We start from the raw sequence: 17053 nt of genomic DNA, 5'->3' as shown, positions 1-17053 counted from the left end.
GACAATAATATTTATTTAAGAAAGAGATCATTTAGCAATACTTCGCAATGGTTTTTAAAAAAATTTCAAACAAATTCAAATAATAAAAATATATATTAGCAACATAACATTAGTACATCGGAAAATAACTAATAAAAATCATAACGTTTATTGAAATTTTTATAAAGTCTAAAATAAAAAAATAAACTTTATCATGTACTAAAATGTGTCTCTAATTAATTCTATATTAAAATTAAAGTTTACAATAAAAAAATTGTATATAATTATTTTGATAACTATTTAGTTTTTTAATAAAATAATTATTATTTCAAACTACGTTATAATTACAAGCGCAGGACCAATCCAACAAATAAAGAAAAACTTTTACGACTGGTTATGATGTAGTAGGGCTACGTAAGGAAACGGGAAATTTAATTATTTTAATGTTATACCTTTACTACAGGGTTTATAAAGGTTGGATTTATGTATGTCCGATATAAAGTGCTTTAAAATTTTAACGGTAGTAGTATTGTTTTTTTTCTTGTTTTTTTCTCTTTTTTTTTTTTTTTTTTTTTTTTTTGTCTTTTACTTATTTCCTAACTATATCATCATTTTATAAAGCATATAATTTTTTAAACATTTATAATATATTAATAAATAAAAATTATTGGATCCGCTTTTTGGATCGATAATATCAATAGTATAGAATTATAAATACTATTCATTATAAGCAATAAATAAAATTTTAAAGAATGAATTTAACGTCATTGGAAAAATTCTTCCTTATTTTATTTGTATTTCTACTTTTAAAATTTATACTGCATGAACAGCAGAATATATGCTATCTATTATTTATACAAAATAAAGAAATTGCATTTGACTGTGTATAATGATAGGCTAGTAAAAATTAAATAGCATGTAATTTGAAGCCTAATGAAAGCAATTAATTATATTTAATAATAAAATCATTATTGGAAAAATTTTGTTCTAAAATTTATTCCTCATTTGTCATTGATATTTGTGCCAAAGTTATTATGTATTACGATACCGAATATATGATACATTATATAATAGATGAATAAAAATGCAAGCGTACATTAATAATTCAGTGTCTTGCAAAAATAAAAATGAATACATTTATTATTAATATTTTTTGTTTCTTATAATCGTAATTTAGAATTTGTAATATTTCTTCATTAATGGGATAATCATTTTTTTTTTCATAAATTTTGTTAATATACGCTAATATACTGTAGCATCACATTGTTATATAAAACAAACTATATCACACCCAATCTAATATTCCTGATGAAATTAAAAAATTAATATGTAAAAACAATATTAAAATTTCTGCTAAAAGTCATTTTAATTTTGACTTTATACTGGAACAAATTATTATAAAATATATAAACAATGTACAAAAAGTAAATTCTCAAAAACATTAAAAAATTCCAATCGTTTTTAATAACATAAATTTACATGATTTTTCAAATTTTTAATAAATTTTATCGAGAAAAGTTCCAATGAAGCTAAGGAAACTAATCCGCAAAACATTAAATTTACAATTTATGAAAATGTCATTACCTAATGTCTCTACTATCCATTGTCATTTTAACATAAAATTATATTTTGATAAAAATTTATTCTAATCCAAATGGAATAATTTATAGGAGATAAAAATATACGTTAATGAAAATCTTAAAATGAAATTAATTTGTTTGTGTGTTCAAAAAATCTGTTTAATGATTCATAAACGGCTCGAAATTGGTCGAATAATTCGGTTGGCTATATGATTAACAATCATTATTTCGTAGAAAATGTTAAACAAAATAAAGATATAATTTGCAGTCTTATTAAAAAGAAACGAAACTGAATTTTTATATAAAAAGATGAAAGCAATTAAAATAAATATTATGTACGAATAAATATATAATAGCAAATTTTTTTTACCAGCTTCTGTCGAGAAATCACTGATTAAATAGAAATAAACTTTTATGACATTTTCTATGGTTAATTAATTAGATCTGTAAATATACAAGCATAAAAATTTTGAAAAAATTATTTTTTGTTTGCGCGTTACAAATGAAAACATTTTAATCAAAAATATTAAAACGAAATAAATGAGTGATGATAAGTGGATGATAAGTCGATGCCGATACACGTCATTGATGATAATTTTTCGAATAAAACTTATAAGATATCTAAAATAGCGTCTTTTTAATTTTGTTTTTTTTTTTTTTTTTTTTTTAGTTTGTATAAATTATATTATTCTGATGAATCTGCAGTATCCGTGCAATTTTATTGCATTATTAAAAATTATGCTTTTGCTAATTAAATTGTAAATTTTTTTAATACAACATTCACAAGCTCTGGTATTCCTTATAAAACGTAGTAATAAAAATGATCCCTTTGTTAAAGAAATTTGTGCAGTAACTGCAGCTTCGTTAGAAAAACGATAAACATCGAACCAGCGAACAGCGGTAATAAAAGTAGGCTTTTAAAACACTTTACTCTACCATTCACTCAAATAAATAAATATACAACGATATATTTATTTATCTGGAAATTTCATGTTAAAGTACTAGTCTATGGAAAAAAATCTTGCAAAAATACAAGGGGAGCAGAGTCACGCGTAATTACAAATCGCATTACTAACACTGACAACAGTGTTATCTGGACTTACTCAAATATACATTTAATTACTTGTATATTTCTCTCAGACTTTTTCTCGGAATAGATTCTCATATTATTTTAATTAATGTTGCATTTTATGGTTTGTTTTTAATTCTTTAGCACAAGAGTCACAAGACAAGTATCGTCCCACGTCATCGAGCCAATTTGGATGGATTTACACGGCAGTAGCCACCCAGACTAGTCCTTCCATTGTCACCGACTTCAAAAATCGTTTTCTTAATATATCCTTAAACCAAGCACTCGATCATTTCTTAACTTGTAACGCGTTGGACAGCCAATCCATGGCCTGATCGAGACCCTCGCCCTTCTTCGCCGACGTCTTGAAGATTTGGAATGTTCGATTCTTCAGGGCGTCGAGGCCCAGCGCCTGGTGAACTTCCGCGACACTCAAACATCCAGGCATGTCCTGTTTATTGGCTAGAACTACCAGAATCGCATTTTGTAGCTCGTCCTCCTGAAAATATTAAATATGATGTTAATCGAAGCTTTTGTTTTCGCGTTTTGTGAAAAATGACAAGACTTTAACTGCATTAAAACAATAACTAAATTACAACTATGAATTTGCACATTTTTATGTGCAATGCGTCCCTTCGAATTAATGTTTTTTCTTCTTTCTTTTTTTTTTATTAATTATCACTTTATTTATCATAGTTTTAGAGAGACCAAGTGACCTGTCATATCATAGTCATAAGAAAGAATAACAGCAAAGATATCCCTGGCGTTAATTAATTTAATATTTAATAGAAAAGCTAAAATGAGCTAATGTTATAGAAAATATATTTAATTTAATGTACTTATTAATCAGCTTTAAATCAATCCATTCAAAATGTATTTGATCTATGATAGGCAGTAGGTATTTAATATTCGCGCTTAAGAGAAACGATAGGGGGCGCTTGTCGTTTCACAAGAAATAACGAGATATCTTGCCTATGTATTATCTAATGGTATGCGTAAGGTCACGTGTGTATGTGATTACACATAACTGAAAGCGTATGAATCAGTTGTCATGCAATTATCGCCTCATTTCATACTTTATTAAAATTTGTTTCTCGAATTTATGATTGAAATTGCTCATCCAATAATAATAATTACTATAATGTTTTCTAAATTTAGATGCTGAGGAGTAAATGAATTTTTTCATTATAACAATTATTTTCTATAATACGCCTAAAAAATTAATCTACTCGGAGAACGTTTTTGGTTTAATTTATACACTTCTAATCCAATATAACAATATATCCAAATAAATGAGTTCATGTCTCAAAATGTCAATTGCAATAATTTAGCCTCGTTACTCACGTAGTGAGCACATCTCTCTATGTGTCTTCTCATCTGTTCTAATCAAAGTTGGAATAATAATAATAAAGAAAGTGATTTTTTATGTGTTTTTTTTTAATTCTATTCTAAATGTTATATCTTAAATATGTACAATCATATGTAATTTATTTAAATTCAAATTTAGTTGGTTTTATTCAGCTTTACAGCAAGGCAGTATGCAACTAAGATTTTCATAATTCTATTGTAGTATTACTTTTGTCTCTAAAATATCTTAATATGTCCTCTTAATTAGTTAATCCTTCCATTAAAGAGAACTAATGATATTATTTTAAATCTTACGAAGCAACATCAAAATTTTCATATCTTTGAACGTTTGTAACAGTATTTATGGATAAACAAGTACGTTCACTCATTTACTTGCTACAAGCTATATAACATTGGACCTATGTAATTTTATAATTACTTTGTTACTATAAAAATGATATAATTACAAGTGTGGATAATGAATAAAGATATTGAGACCTTCGATAATTTTCTTCCTTCATTCGTAATTGATTTGAGAAATCTACAAGCTGTGGTATTCAAAAGCAGTAGTTTATCGTTGGTACCCAAGGAATGGAGAAGAATGCACGATAAAAATGGATGTGTTGTTAGTTTGGCACGAAAAATGCTAGATACTTGATTCCACATAAATTGTTAACGAGATATAGTTATAATGAAATATGCACACGTCTTTTAAACCGTATTGATTAGCGTAATTCCGCAATTCAAATTTAAGCTATTCGAATTGAAAAAATCATGACTTAAATTTACTCAAAAAAGTAAATATTTTTACATTTCAAAAAACAATAATACTAATTATATATTTATATATTCATTTACTTAAAAGCTAAAAGATTATGCAGCAATGGAGCTTGAGAATCCTAATAACAAAACAATAATAATAAACAATAGCGTGATAAAGAATATCATTAGATTACTCGATGAAACATTATCATTTTACTGGCGCATAAAATCAGATTTATGGCCAAAACATTAGGGAGGACTATGCATTCGAAAATTAATGCCAGATGTGTAATTCTGATTTAATGATAAAACACTATACACAATCGATTACTGCAAAATATCTCGATAAAAGTTGGATCTGGTAACCAATGACGATTTTAAACAAAGGCAACCTACTTAGAGATTTAAAATGAATAACTAAATCTTACGACGAAGCAACGGAATAATGTAAAATTTTAACACTATCAGGAGTTCTATAAATCGTATAATGGCATAGGCTATGTTATAATTTTTCTCTTTATCTCTTATCTCATATCATTTATCTACACTATTTATCGAAATCACCGGCATCGCCCATTTCCACAATATATTATATGAAGTACTGATAAATAAATAGAATTAGTGTCGATAAGTGTGGCGAGATTTTCTCAATTTAGACACCAAGCTCGTAACGAACAAACAACGAGAGAATAGGACAGAAAACTATGAAGTGGCGTTCAATATAACAACTCTTATGTAAAAAAGTATAAGCCGGAAATAATACGTAACGTTCAATTACTAATAGCGAAGGAACAAAGCAATTTTTTATAGTAATAATAAGATGATGGTACGCGAAAGTACGTTTGAGAAAGGCGACAAATAGAGCCATTAAAAGTCAATTTATTTATCCATTTAGAAATAGGGACTTGGTTCGAGCAATTGTTTTACCACTGATCATTCATACTAGTAATTTGAAAGTCAAGATGAAAATACATTTAGAAATACGTAATATTAAATTTTTTCTCTTCAATAATTAATGGTGAACGTCTCGACAAAAGTAAAGATTGCTTTCTATAGATCAGGGTCAATGGTAAATTAAGTCAGTGTGACAGGAAATTCACAAATTTATGTATACTTACTCTCAACATATATAACAATTCATCTTTGGATATGCCTATTCTATCTCTATCAGCAGAATCAACGACATAAATGATAGCATCTGTATTTGAATAATAACACCTCCAATAAGGCCTAAAATGCATAGAATAAATATATTATAAATAAATATGAGTTATTTCATTATTAATAAAACCATTAAAATAAATACTATTTTACCGTATACTTGTTTGACCACCGAGATCCCATACTTGAAACTTTAGATTTTTATAAGTAACTTGTTCGACATTAAACCCAATGGTAGGAATTGTAGTTACTACTTCTCCAACTTGTAATCTAAAATACATTAATAATAAAATCTAAAAATTATTTACAATGATATGGACATAGGCATTAAGAAAATAATAAATCTTTGGGTTACCTGTATAAAATTGTTGTTTTACCAGCACCATCTAGACCTAAAATTAAAATTCTCATCTCTCGACTGCCAAGGAGATTGCGAAAATAACTAAGTAATCCACCTAGATTAAGCAACAATATATTCAATAATAAATAAAGGAAAATCGTCATTAGTTTATTGGTTCGTTTAAACGGATACAATAGGGAAATATAATGCACGCTTTATTATACAAATAAGTGATAAAAATATAATTGATTTAATCAACTTTGTAGAAGTATAAGTGTATCGGTAATATTGCAAAAGTACTAGCGGAGGTATTATTCACAATGTATTATAAAGCATTATTTATTTTTTATATAATTTGTATATAAAATATTTAATAAATGTAGGCTGATCTCTTTTTTGAGAATGAGAAAACAAAAATTTAGAGCCAACATTAACATGAGAAATTCGATGTTACATTCGATGTTACAGGGACAGGTGATTTATTATTCTATAACATCTTATTATTTTCACTTCCAGTAGGTATTCAATTATAAAATTAATAACAGTAACCCTTAAAGTAACCCCTTACACGTAAAACCGACTAAATAAAAATGAAAAAATGAAATTAATTGAAATCATAATCATTAACAGATAACGTCCCACTATCAAATAGGCATTAATAAACATTAATACAAATTAACTTACCCATTGCAAGGATTTTCCACTTTTACAGCATAAAGTTTATATGACGAAAAGGATGAAGTTAGTTTTAGGTTAGTAAGGCGATTGCTCACAATAGCGATGCCAAATAAAATTTCACGCCAGAAAAACGATCCTAGCAAAAACAAGAGGGTAAATAACTTATAAATCTTGGCGAAAACGATTTTTCTGCTCCTCACGCGTATGCGGCGAGGAAAGTTACGTGTCCCCGTCAGCTGGTTGAACTAAGGCATACTTTTTTATTACAATAAATATCAAGCGGCAAATGTTGCAATTTCATTGAACTTGTACGTCTGGCGCTATTGAGAATGCGGATGTAATTTAATATTGAAATTTAATTTTATTAATTTTATTCACAACTTCTGGGAGGAGATGGAGAGATAACGGAATAGACGGACCATACACTGGTCAATGTCGCCGACAATGCCTTTTCCAATATTATAGGCAACACAAATAATGAAATGTGTTTTCAATAATACAATGACTATACGTGGCGCTGACATCGAGATTTTCGCCTTTTTCCCCGGCGGCGACGAAAAACAGATTCGAAAGTCATGTTATGCTAATGGCCCATTTATAATGGGGGATCACTTGAATTCAAATTAAGTAATGGAAAAGAAGGCGCGTGTTGGAACGAAATTTCACTTATTCTTCCAATTGCCGAAAATTTAATTGTCGTGCGTTTTATAAGAAAATTATATAAATTAATGACATATATTTACGACTTTTGAAGAAGTTATTGTCAATTTTAATACCTCGGATCAAGTGATTTGATTTTATTTTGAAAATTCTCTCCAGCAATATTCTTTCTCTATTTGCGTCACTTATTCTACATTTCAAATTCATTACTCTACGCCCCAACGATCGAAATTCTTTTATAATCTACATCTAATATTCTTTATTTAAATTCCTATTGATTATTATGATTGAGTGAGATTTAAGATATGACAATTGTTATTTAATACTATCGAATGATCGCTTAAAGCCTATTTCAATCGACAAAATTTCAATTCAACCGGTAGATTACGAATGCACTTTGGATAGACGTCGGGGACGTGAGGAGACGTCACATGACGTCGTCAGAGAGCCTCGTAATTCAGCCTGTAAATTGCGTTATTACGTATGCTTATACGTAAGGATTGGTCTTACGGTTCATTGGGACCTTAATCGTACCACGAGTATAAGTCGGCAAATTTGCTGAACCTTCGTTCGAGAAGTTTTAATAAAAAGCAGCAAAGATGCAAGGTCCTGCAGTTTTTATGGATGGTACCACCGAGGATCAGGTAATTAATAATCTAATAAGCTAAATGGATGTTCAGACAAATATTTATCCGCTTTTACATTACTGCAATTCAGGTTATGTATACCAGATGCCAAGTGTTTGAATATTTTTTTTTCTTTTGTTCCGGTTCGTGCTAATGTATTATAATATACATTACAAGTACGAGTATATTTAATAATTGTTGATTGATATTCCACTGAAAGAATTATATTTTATTAATCGAGTGCGTAACAAATTGCAGGCTCAAGAATTGAGAATCTATTTTAAGAGCCTGGGTGCAGAGATCAGCGAAGAAAAATCTCCAAAGGGAATTGAAGATGATTTACATAAAATCATCGGTGTGTGCGATGCTTGCTTCAAGGAAGGAAACGAAAGTGAAATCGAGTCGATATTAAACGATATTGTATCCATCATGATTCTTGTGCCAACCGAACGTGCTGAAAATATAGTATTAGCTTTTTGCGAAAAACTGACAAAAGCACCTGGTTATAAATTAGGATTAGTTTGTCTTAAAGCGTAAGTACCTTTTATTACAAATAATTCTTTTCGAAGACTAGTTTCTAATTATGCACCAATTATTAGAAACATCTTTCATTGTTAATATATTTTTAATTTTGATATCGTTTATAACATTCTAGATTATGGCTTCTTTTTCAATCTCTACCCGAAGATTCATCGATGAGATATCATGTATATTATCACTTAGTTCAAATTGCTAGGAATGTTGATCAAGTCAAAGCAGTTTATAACGGAGTCGATCAATTAAAACAACAATTTGCCACTTGTCCCCCAGCAAACGAGCAGATGCAGAAGCTGCTTCGTTTGTTACATGAAGTTCTACTCGGTTGTAAGCAGGGGTATGTCTTAACAGTATTCGATAATTGTTACATTTCATATAAAATTATAACATAAAGTAAAATACTACTTTCTTAAATAAATTTAAGTAATTAAGAGTTGTTATTACAGTGAACAAGCAGCTGCAGTTATGGTAGAATTATTAGGTACTTATACTTCTGAAAATGCTTCCGCAGCGAGAGAAGATGCATTGTGTTGCATTTTGGCAGCTTTAGCTGATCCAAATACGTTTTTATTAGATCCACTGTTAGCTCTGAAGCCTGTACGATTTTTAGAGGGAGAGCTCATTCATGATTTATTACTTATATTTGTACAAGAAAAACTTCCAGCGTATCTCAAGTTTCATAAGGATCATAAAGAATTTGTTGAGAGTAATCTTGGTTTGAATCATGAGCAAAACATGAAGAAAATGAGATTATTGACATTTATGCAATTGGCTGAAACTAATCCTGAAATGTCATTTCAAACGATACAGTCTGAGCTTCAAATTGAAGAAGACCAAGTTGAAAGTTTCATTATCGATGGTATGTTATGTAATTTAACTTTTTAATACTCTTTAAATCCTGTAATAAACTTACTCGACAAACTTTGAGCAAGTGAAGCTATAAAAACAGGATATATAAAAAGAAATTAGTACTGGCACGATGGAAATTCCATTTTTATCGAGTTATCCATATATTTAACAACTTATGATTTACTCTTATGATAATAATTAATATTATTTAATATTATATACTCCATACTCAGTAAACAAATCCACGTTATGAAAGTCAATCGCATAATTATAAAATGCTGATAAAAGTAAATTATTGCTAAATTGTTTTCACTGTTTATGATAAATTCTACATACATTTTATATAAAATACTTAAATTATTAAAAATATACTGCTGATGTTCAATATTATTGTTGAATTATTATTGAATGGAAATTTGAAAAATTACTTATAATCAAATCATTTTCATTTAATACGATCAAATATTATTTAAAAGCGAATTTTTCTTAATATCACAAGATAGATTCTTTAATTACCTCGGATATTTTTGAAAATACACAGTACACTATGCTTGCTTAAAGCATTTTTCAATAAATCGTAATTACTAATTAAAGTTATTTTATAACTTTATAATAAAAATTTGTCATTTATACATCCGAAAATTATTTAAAAATCTTAATACAATCCAAGATAAAAATAAAATAACACTATTAAATAAGTACTATAAAAAAAAATTTGCAGTCTATTTTTTATTCGATATATATGTGAACGAACTTGTTAATTAAACGCAAAGTGCATTAACAAATAAGTTTTAACGAATTTTGAAGAAAGTCCATAAAGTTCGTTCGACAGATAAATAAGAAGATAAATATTCTCGTGTTGCAGTTTTGAAAACAAAACTAGTCCGAGCACGCATGGATCAGGCTGGGCGCAAAGTCCTTGTCTCGAGCACAATGCACCGCACTTTCGGTCGGCCTCAATGGTTGCAACTTCGCGATCTCCTAGCCGCTTGGAAATCGAATCTCAGTACCGTCCAAGAGGGCATGAAGATCGTCGCCAACGCGCAGATGGAACTCGCGGCCAAGAACAAGGCGCCCGTGGTTCACTGACATTCAAGGAAATTCCACTAAGCGGTTGCACGCGAGACAGCCTGAGCTAGAGGGGATACGTCATTTTGACCGATGTTACTCATTCCCCGACGTCGCTTCCATCGTCTTCTCCGTGATCGTGCTTTTTTCGCATCCACATTGGAAATCATCGATGCGCTACACACCGTAATTAATTTCCCTTGTAAAGCCTATTAGACGCCTCGTATGGGATATTTCTTTACAATGTCGTAATCAGAATTAATAGTTAAATCCGAGGCGCGGCTCCTACATTATTCATGAATTTGTTAACATTTTACTAAAGTAAAGACGCAAATTCTTATATATTTTATATGTTTGAACTTATTTTCATTTAATTTAAAATTATTTAAATATGAAAAAGATAACGAATGTAACTTGAGCGTCATAATATAATGCAATTGATGATTGTCATCGATTCATATGCATATAAAATAAATATTTAACGACCACGCCAATAATATAAAACTCATGAAATATTGTAATAAGAAAAAGCGAATGTATCTTAAAAGTTAATATACCATTAAATTTAATGTTGGGTATTATCGTTGTACTACAATAATGCAACTTTGTAAGCATACAAGTAAAATAAATACTATTTATATTAAATTGATAAAATATATTCAAGGACATTCAAAGAAGAAAAGACAATCTCTTTTATTATAACAATCGCTTTATTTTCAGCCTATTGGCAAAGAGTAGCTTACAAACAGTTTCGATATGCAATTACTTCGAGCTGTTCGAATTTTTCATTCTGTATTCACATTTGGTAGTTTTGGTCTACAAGACATATACCGTTAACTCGTTGTTTAGCGACGAAGATTTTTTTTTGTATATGTGTAGATCTGTGTATTTGTTCGCTAGTGAGTATTAGCGGATCAGTCGAGTGTTACTAAGGGAAGAGACTGGTTCAAGACCATACGATTCTTAAAGTTAATAAGGAATACCTACAGTCAAACATTTAATTTTCATGCTTAAAATTTAAATATTATTTTTTGTTTTTAATTTGAAACTTTTATTATATTATGAAAACATAACAACAAATTCCCAATTGAATGTATTTAACTGATTCCTGTATAAAAATATATACTTTTATAAATTTTTTACAGATATGTTAAACATATTTTTATTTATTTTTTTTCTTTTTCTATAATTACACAAATTAAATTAATAAACAAAATATATAAAAAATTATAATTTCACTGTAAATACTCCTCAAACCATAATTAGTATTACACAGATTTTTAAAATTTAATTATTGACAATATTCAATATGTAATATATATATATATATATATTTTTGTTTTTTTTGTTTTTTTTTCATCTATAAAATAACGAGAACAATATGAATTAAGATTCTATAAATGGACGTCATTAAATTTATTTATAACAAAATAGAAAAATATTTCAACTATATTAATTTAATATTAAAAAAAGCTCTTTGCTACAAACAATGTTTGTATTTATTATTGAATTCTACAATTGTCAAAAATAAATCTATTTTGAAAGGGTACCATACTAATCGTTCATAAAAAAGTATATAAAGTTTTACTTTTTACATGCTAAATCAATTCATAAGTAAAACATAATATAAGCTCATTAAAATTAATGTTATATAATTAGTGCAGCAGCCTTTCTAAATTCATTTCATTATAATACATATATTCTGTAAAAATTCAAGGTGTTTTTGTACCTGTAAACAAGTATTTAAATTTCTTTTCTAAATAACAGTCGTCAATATTCTTATAAACTTATTTAAAAAAATAATAATAATAATAAAAGAGGCGGTGGGATTTATCATTTTAAAGTACGTTTCCACGATTACTAATTCAATAGAACAAAAAATAAAAAATAAAATTATAATCACAAACAATTGCTGCTATTTCATAAATCATCGGCATTATGTATAAAACACTTACGATAATACGACACTTTCGCTAGACTGACTTCTTGTAGTGTCCGACAAGTTTCGAAAATAATCTTTAAAGCCTGTAATAGCAGCAATTTTCTTAATAATAAAATATGCAAATGCCACTTTCTTACTGCAACTTTATTTGCTGCTACCATTTCATAGTAATTAAAAAATAAAAATAACGATTGACGTACATATGTCATAATAATAAAAAAAAGTATAACATCACATATTTTTTTTCAGATTTTGAGATGCTTATAACGATCACTAAACCCGTCAAGTCAAATTTGAGTTGAAAATCGAGGACGAGGTAGATCACCAAAAACTGTATCACCATGTACGCTTTTGGCTAAGGCCTTTATAGAAGCTTGTATGTTATTAGGATCCATGGGATCTCTAGAAATCTAAGAAGAATATCATTTTAAATATATTAAAAAGTGATAAAATACACTGACGTAAAATTATATTAAGCACTGTTATTAATTTTATTGCAAGATATTAAATAGATAAATGCAGCCTCTTTTATTGATAGAATCAGAAAAATTATTTATTATAAAATCAATTTTTTCTTGTTGTAAAATTCATTTACAAATGCACAAATGTTGAAGAATTCAATTTGCGTTTTAAAATCAATGAGATCATTCTCAATTTGTAGAATACTCATAAATAAAAAATGAAAAAAATTTTTTTTTAATATTTTCATCAAAAATTTGTATGTATGTAAATTGATTTTTATTACACCCCCTATAAAATCTTAACTAGTTCTCACTAATGTACATTAATATTATTTATAAATTTTTTTTTTAATTATAGTTCATTTTAATTATAATTACAATATTTATTATCATATTTTAAATCGAGCGTATTAAACATTTTACATTAAATTTACGTGTATATTTACATCATCATTAATGAATTTAGAATCCCGTTAATCTTAATAATTGCAAATTTATATAACCAAGATATCAAAATATAGATTTATGATGCGTCTTTCAATAAAAATAATATTTATATACTCACTTGTTCTTCATCGTCGTCCTGTAATAAACGATGACTATAGGAATGAAATGCAGGCACAGAGACAGGTAATGATTTTGCTAAAGTCGGATGACCGACTCTTGGACCCATTGGTATGTCAATTTCTTCATCCTCAGAAACTGAGCGATTTGTGAAATAGTGAGATATGGTTAAAATAAAATTTATGGGACTATTTATTAAAAGAAAAATGTGCGTATGAAAGAAAAGTCATATATCTATACCGTCACTATCCAATTCCTGATCAGAAGCTTGTAATTGCTTGATTGTGAAAGGAACATCTTCCATATCCTCAAGTACAAACAAAATATCTCCATCATAACTGCTTAATTGTCTTGTTTGCATAACAGCATCATTATTACCATTCTACGCAGAAAAAAACTATGTAAGAACAAGAAAAATGATCACTGTTTAAAATGAATAATTATTCGGAATAACTTACAACTGTACTACTGCCTTTGGATTGTTCCAAAGGAGAATTTTGACGGAACGGTGTATTTTCTGAAGTGATCCGCTCTGTCGTATTTATAATGTCGTCTATTAAATTAGGTTTGCTTAATTGAAAAGATTCGGGTGTTGGAGGTGGAGTTTCTAAATTAGTTGATGTAGAAGCAAAGCATGATGTTTGTTGTGCATTATAGATCAACCTGTATAATATAAAGGATAATTTTTAATTATCTAATAATCAATAGTAAAAGAACAATTATAAAAATGTGATTTATACTATGCCATTTTAAGTAATTATTAACATTTCTTATTTGTTACTTCTTCCATACTTCTCCATATATATATATATATATATATATATATATATAGAAAATAATATGGATAATTTATTTTATCAATTTATTATAACAAAAAGACTGATTCGAAAATTGTTTACAGTAGGTACAAAAATGTTTAAATAAAAACAGTTTTTATATCAAGTGTCTCATAAGTATGTATCTACGTAGTTAAAATTTACATAAATAAATTAAACTGCAAATACCTTGCGAGAAAAGTATGTTCATTGTGAATGCGCTCCCGAAACTCATCTAAAATTTGATATTGCTCCCTAGTAAATGCACGTATTTTTTTATCTACTAAATGAATCTGTTGCTGAATGCCTTCTTCAAGTTGTTGATCTAGTACACGAAGATCTAATTTTACATGAGCAGCTAGTTGAGACACTGTTAAAGTTTTTAATATTAAGATTAATTATATTTGTTCATTGTGAACTTCGGGGTCTATAAATTGGTATTGATAATGAAATTAATTATTCATAAAAGTAAAAATTTTACCAGAAAATTTCGGATGCTCGTGTGGATCAAATTCGTTTACATCTCTTTCATTTATTACTATCCTAAAAATTGGACTGTAATTGGAACTTGCTCTCAGCTCCGCTATGTCTTTTTTATTCATCTGTATTAAAAAAAAAAAATTGATATTATAATTCATTTGTTAATTAAATGATTGAATAAATGTATGCAATTAATTTAATTGAAAATATATTATTCTGATTCTAATGTCGTATATTAAATCTACTTCCAAATTGAAAATTAATTTAAACTTACAATAACACCAGTGTTAATGAACATAACGACTGCTCCAGATTGTCTACGTATTGCATGAGTATACATTTGACAATTACAGCACCGATGAATAGCCCATGAACCAACATTTCGAATTTCTATTAAGCCGGGATGCTGGTTTTTTATATTTTCCAAATCCTTTACAGAACCAACTTCTCTCTTTACAAATATAAATATTTTCAATAAATTATAGTTTATAGAAAAAAATATTTTTTGAAAGATATCATTAAGTTACGTTAGACTGACTAATCTAAGAAATCATTATAAAGTTAAAGAAATTAAAAAATTATGTTTTAATACAATTCCTATTTACCACGTGGTAATTAAAAAGAATGATAAAACAATTTCATTTTTAATATAATGACGTTATTTCTTTAAATTTCAAACAAAGTTAATAAAAAAACTTATTGCTTAATTGTCTAAAATAAATAAAGCTCAAATTAAATTCAATTATTTGTATCATTGTATACTTACATGATTAAAAAAATCATGAGCACGTTCGCTTGCACTTAATTCAATGGTACTAACACTATGAACAAATAATACCGTACCTTTACATTTTATGAATACATTTAAACATTCGCATGTCATATACATTTTATAATCTTATGAACAAAATAATTTTCCAAAAATACTTTTATAAAATTTTGCGTTCTTTTCGCAAGAACTTTTATTATATTTGATATTTTAATGACACATTTTGTTATGTTTCAGGCTATTTGTCATCTGAAAAGAAAATATTAAAACAATAATTAACATTTATTTTAAAAAATGATCTTATTTTAAAAAGTATTAATGGGTTAATTCTGTTTCAATTATCAAAAGTATAAAAGAGTAAAGGAGAAAGGTCAAGTTTGAAATTCATGCATATGAGATCATTTTGTTGAAAAAACATTTAAATCTAGTACTGCGACATATCATACAATTCAAAAAATTGTATTAAAACATCAATAATAAAGAATCATAATTTGGAATGTAAATTTATAATGTCACCATAAACGAATAATACACAGATTTTAAATATTTAAGAAGTTAATTTAAAAGGTTTTCATAATAATGATCACTGGAATCATTAAAAATAGTAAATTTTGCCTCAAAAAAAATATTATTAATTAAAAATACAAGTTAATATTAAAATCCATTGAGCAGCTAAAACTAACTTAGGAGTTTTATCAGAGGATGAAATAAAATAATTTACAGTATTGGAACTGTTTAAAAAATACTTGGGTATAAAGCATAAGCTACAGTATATAATCACTGAATATAATAATAAGTTTGATAAAACATATCTTCATTGGAAGTAATATTAATAATATCTTAATTATACAGTCAAATAATCAATATCGCATACAACAAGTATTGTGTAAGTATAAATGGAATGACAAGCCACAATTATAGTAATTACATTAAATAATTTATTCCTTAAAAAGATAAAAATAAATCGATAGATAAATAATATAAAGCTTCATAATTAGATATATTTAATAATGTCAGCAGCTGTTGATATTGCCATTACAATATTATGATGAAATATTCAATTCAAATAAACCCCGGTTAATTATCGTATGCCAAAATAACAAGATTAATTCGAAATGTGAAAATAAATTAAAATAATCAATGTACTGTAAAATATAAATACTATTTAAATAATAAGTCAGTTAACATGGCAATGGTTCATTAATAAACAATTTATTAACCTCTAATTATTCGAACTATAACGTAAGTAGTCGAAAAAAATAATAAAATAATAATAATAATAAACAAGTACGTAAATTTTAGTAACAATTATTTTAAAAAATTAATTGCAAAGGAAAAATTCAGATAAACAAGAATGAAACTTGAC

General features: G+C 27.4%; 3 protein-coding genes across 3 annotated transcripts; 1 reads left to right on the top strand and 2 right to left on the bottom strand.

Moving 5' to 3' along the window:
• Positions 1-2212: 2212 nt before the first annotated feature.
• On the bottom strand, positions 2213-7469 carry Arl1 (ADP ribosylation factor-like 1). The gene is made up of 5 exons (XM_011503195.1): positions 6923-7469; positions 6254-6353; positions 6052-6168; positions 5856-5967; positions 2213-3127 (listed from the first exon to the last, which is right to left on the bottom strand). The coding sequence occupies exons 1-5, from the start codon at positions 6924-6926 to the stop codon at positions 2918-2920; spliced, it is 543 nt and encodes a 180-aa protein (XP_011501497.1). The 5' UTR covers positions 6927-7469; the 3' UTR covers positions 2213-2917.
• A 609-nt stretch (positions 7470-8078) lies between these two features.
• eIF3m (eukaryotic translation initiation factor 3 subunit M) lies at positions 8079-10744 on the top strand. The gene is made up of 5 exons (XM_011503194.1): positions 8079-8220; positions 8461-8735; positions 8858-9076; positions 9186-9598; positions 10454-10744. The coding sequence occupies exons 1-5, from the start codon at positions 8176-8178 to the stop codon at positions 10675-10677; spliced, it is 1176 nt and encodes a 391-aa protein (XP_011501496.1). The 5' UTR covers positions 8079-8175; the 3' UTR covers positions 10678-10744.
• Positions 10745-12520: 1776 nt separating this feature from the next.
• Positions 12521-15829, bottom strand: PRAS40 (Proline-rich Akt substrate 40 kDa). Its single transcript, XM_011503193.1, has 8 exons — positions 15685-15829; positions 15193-15369; positions 14920-15040; positions 14628-14808; positions 14082-14286; positions 13864-14005; positions 13625-13761; positions 12521-13008 (listed from the first exon to the last, which is right to left on the bottom strand). The coding sequence occupies exons 1-8, from the start codon at positions 15805-15807 to the stop codon at positions 12886-12888; spliced, it is 1209 nt and encodes a 402-aa protein (XP_011501495.1). The 5' UTR covers positions 15808-15829; the 3' UTR covers positions 12521-12885.
• Positions 15830-17053: the final 1224 nt, after the last annotated feature.

The sequence above is a fragment of the Ceratosolen solmsi genome, unplaced genomic scaffold (genome assembly GCF_000503995.2).
Source record: "Ceratosolen solmsi marchali unplaced genomic scaffold, CerSol_1.0 scaffold45, whole genome shotgun sequence".
In the NCBI taxonomy this organism is placed as follows: Eukaryota; Metazoa; Arthropoda; class Insecta; order Hymenoptera; family Agaonidae; genus Ceratosolen; species Ceratosolen solmsi.
Note: the sequence above shows the minus strand (reverse complement) of the source record. Positions and strands in the feature narration are given on the sequence as shown.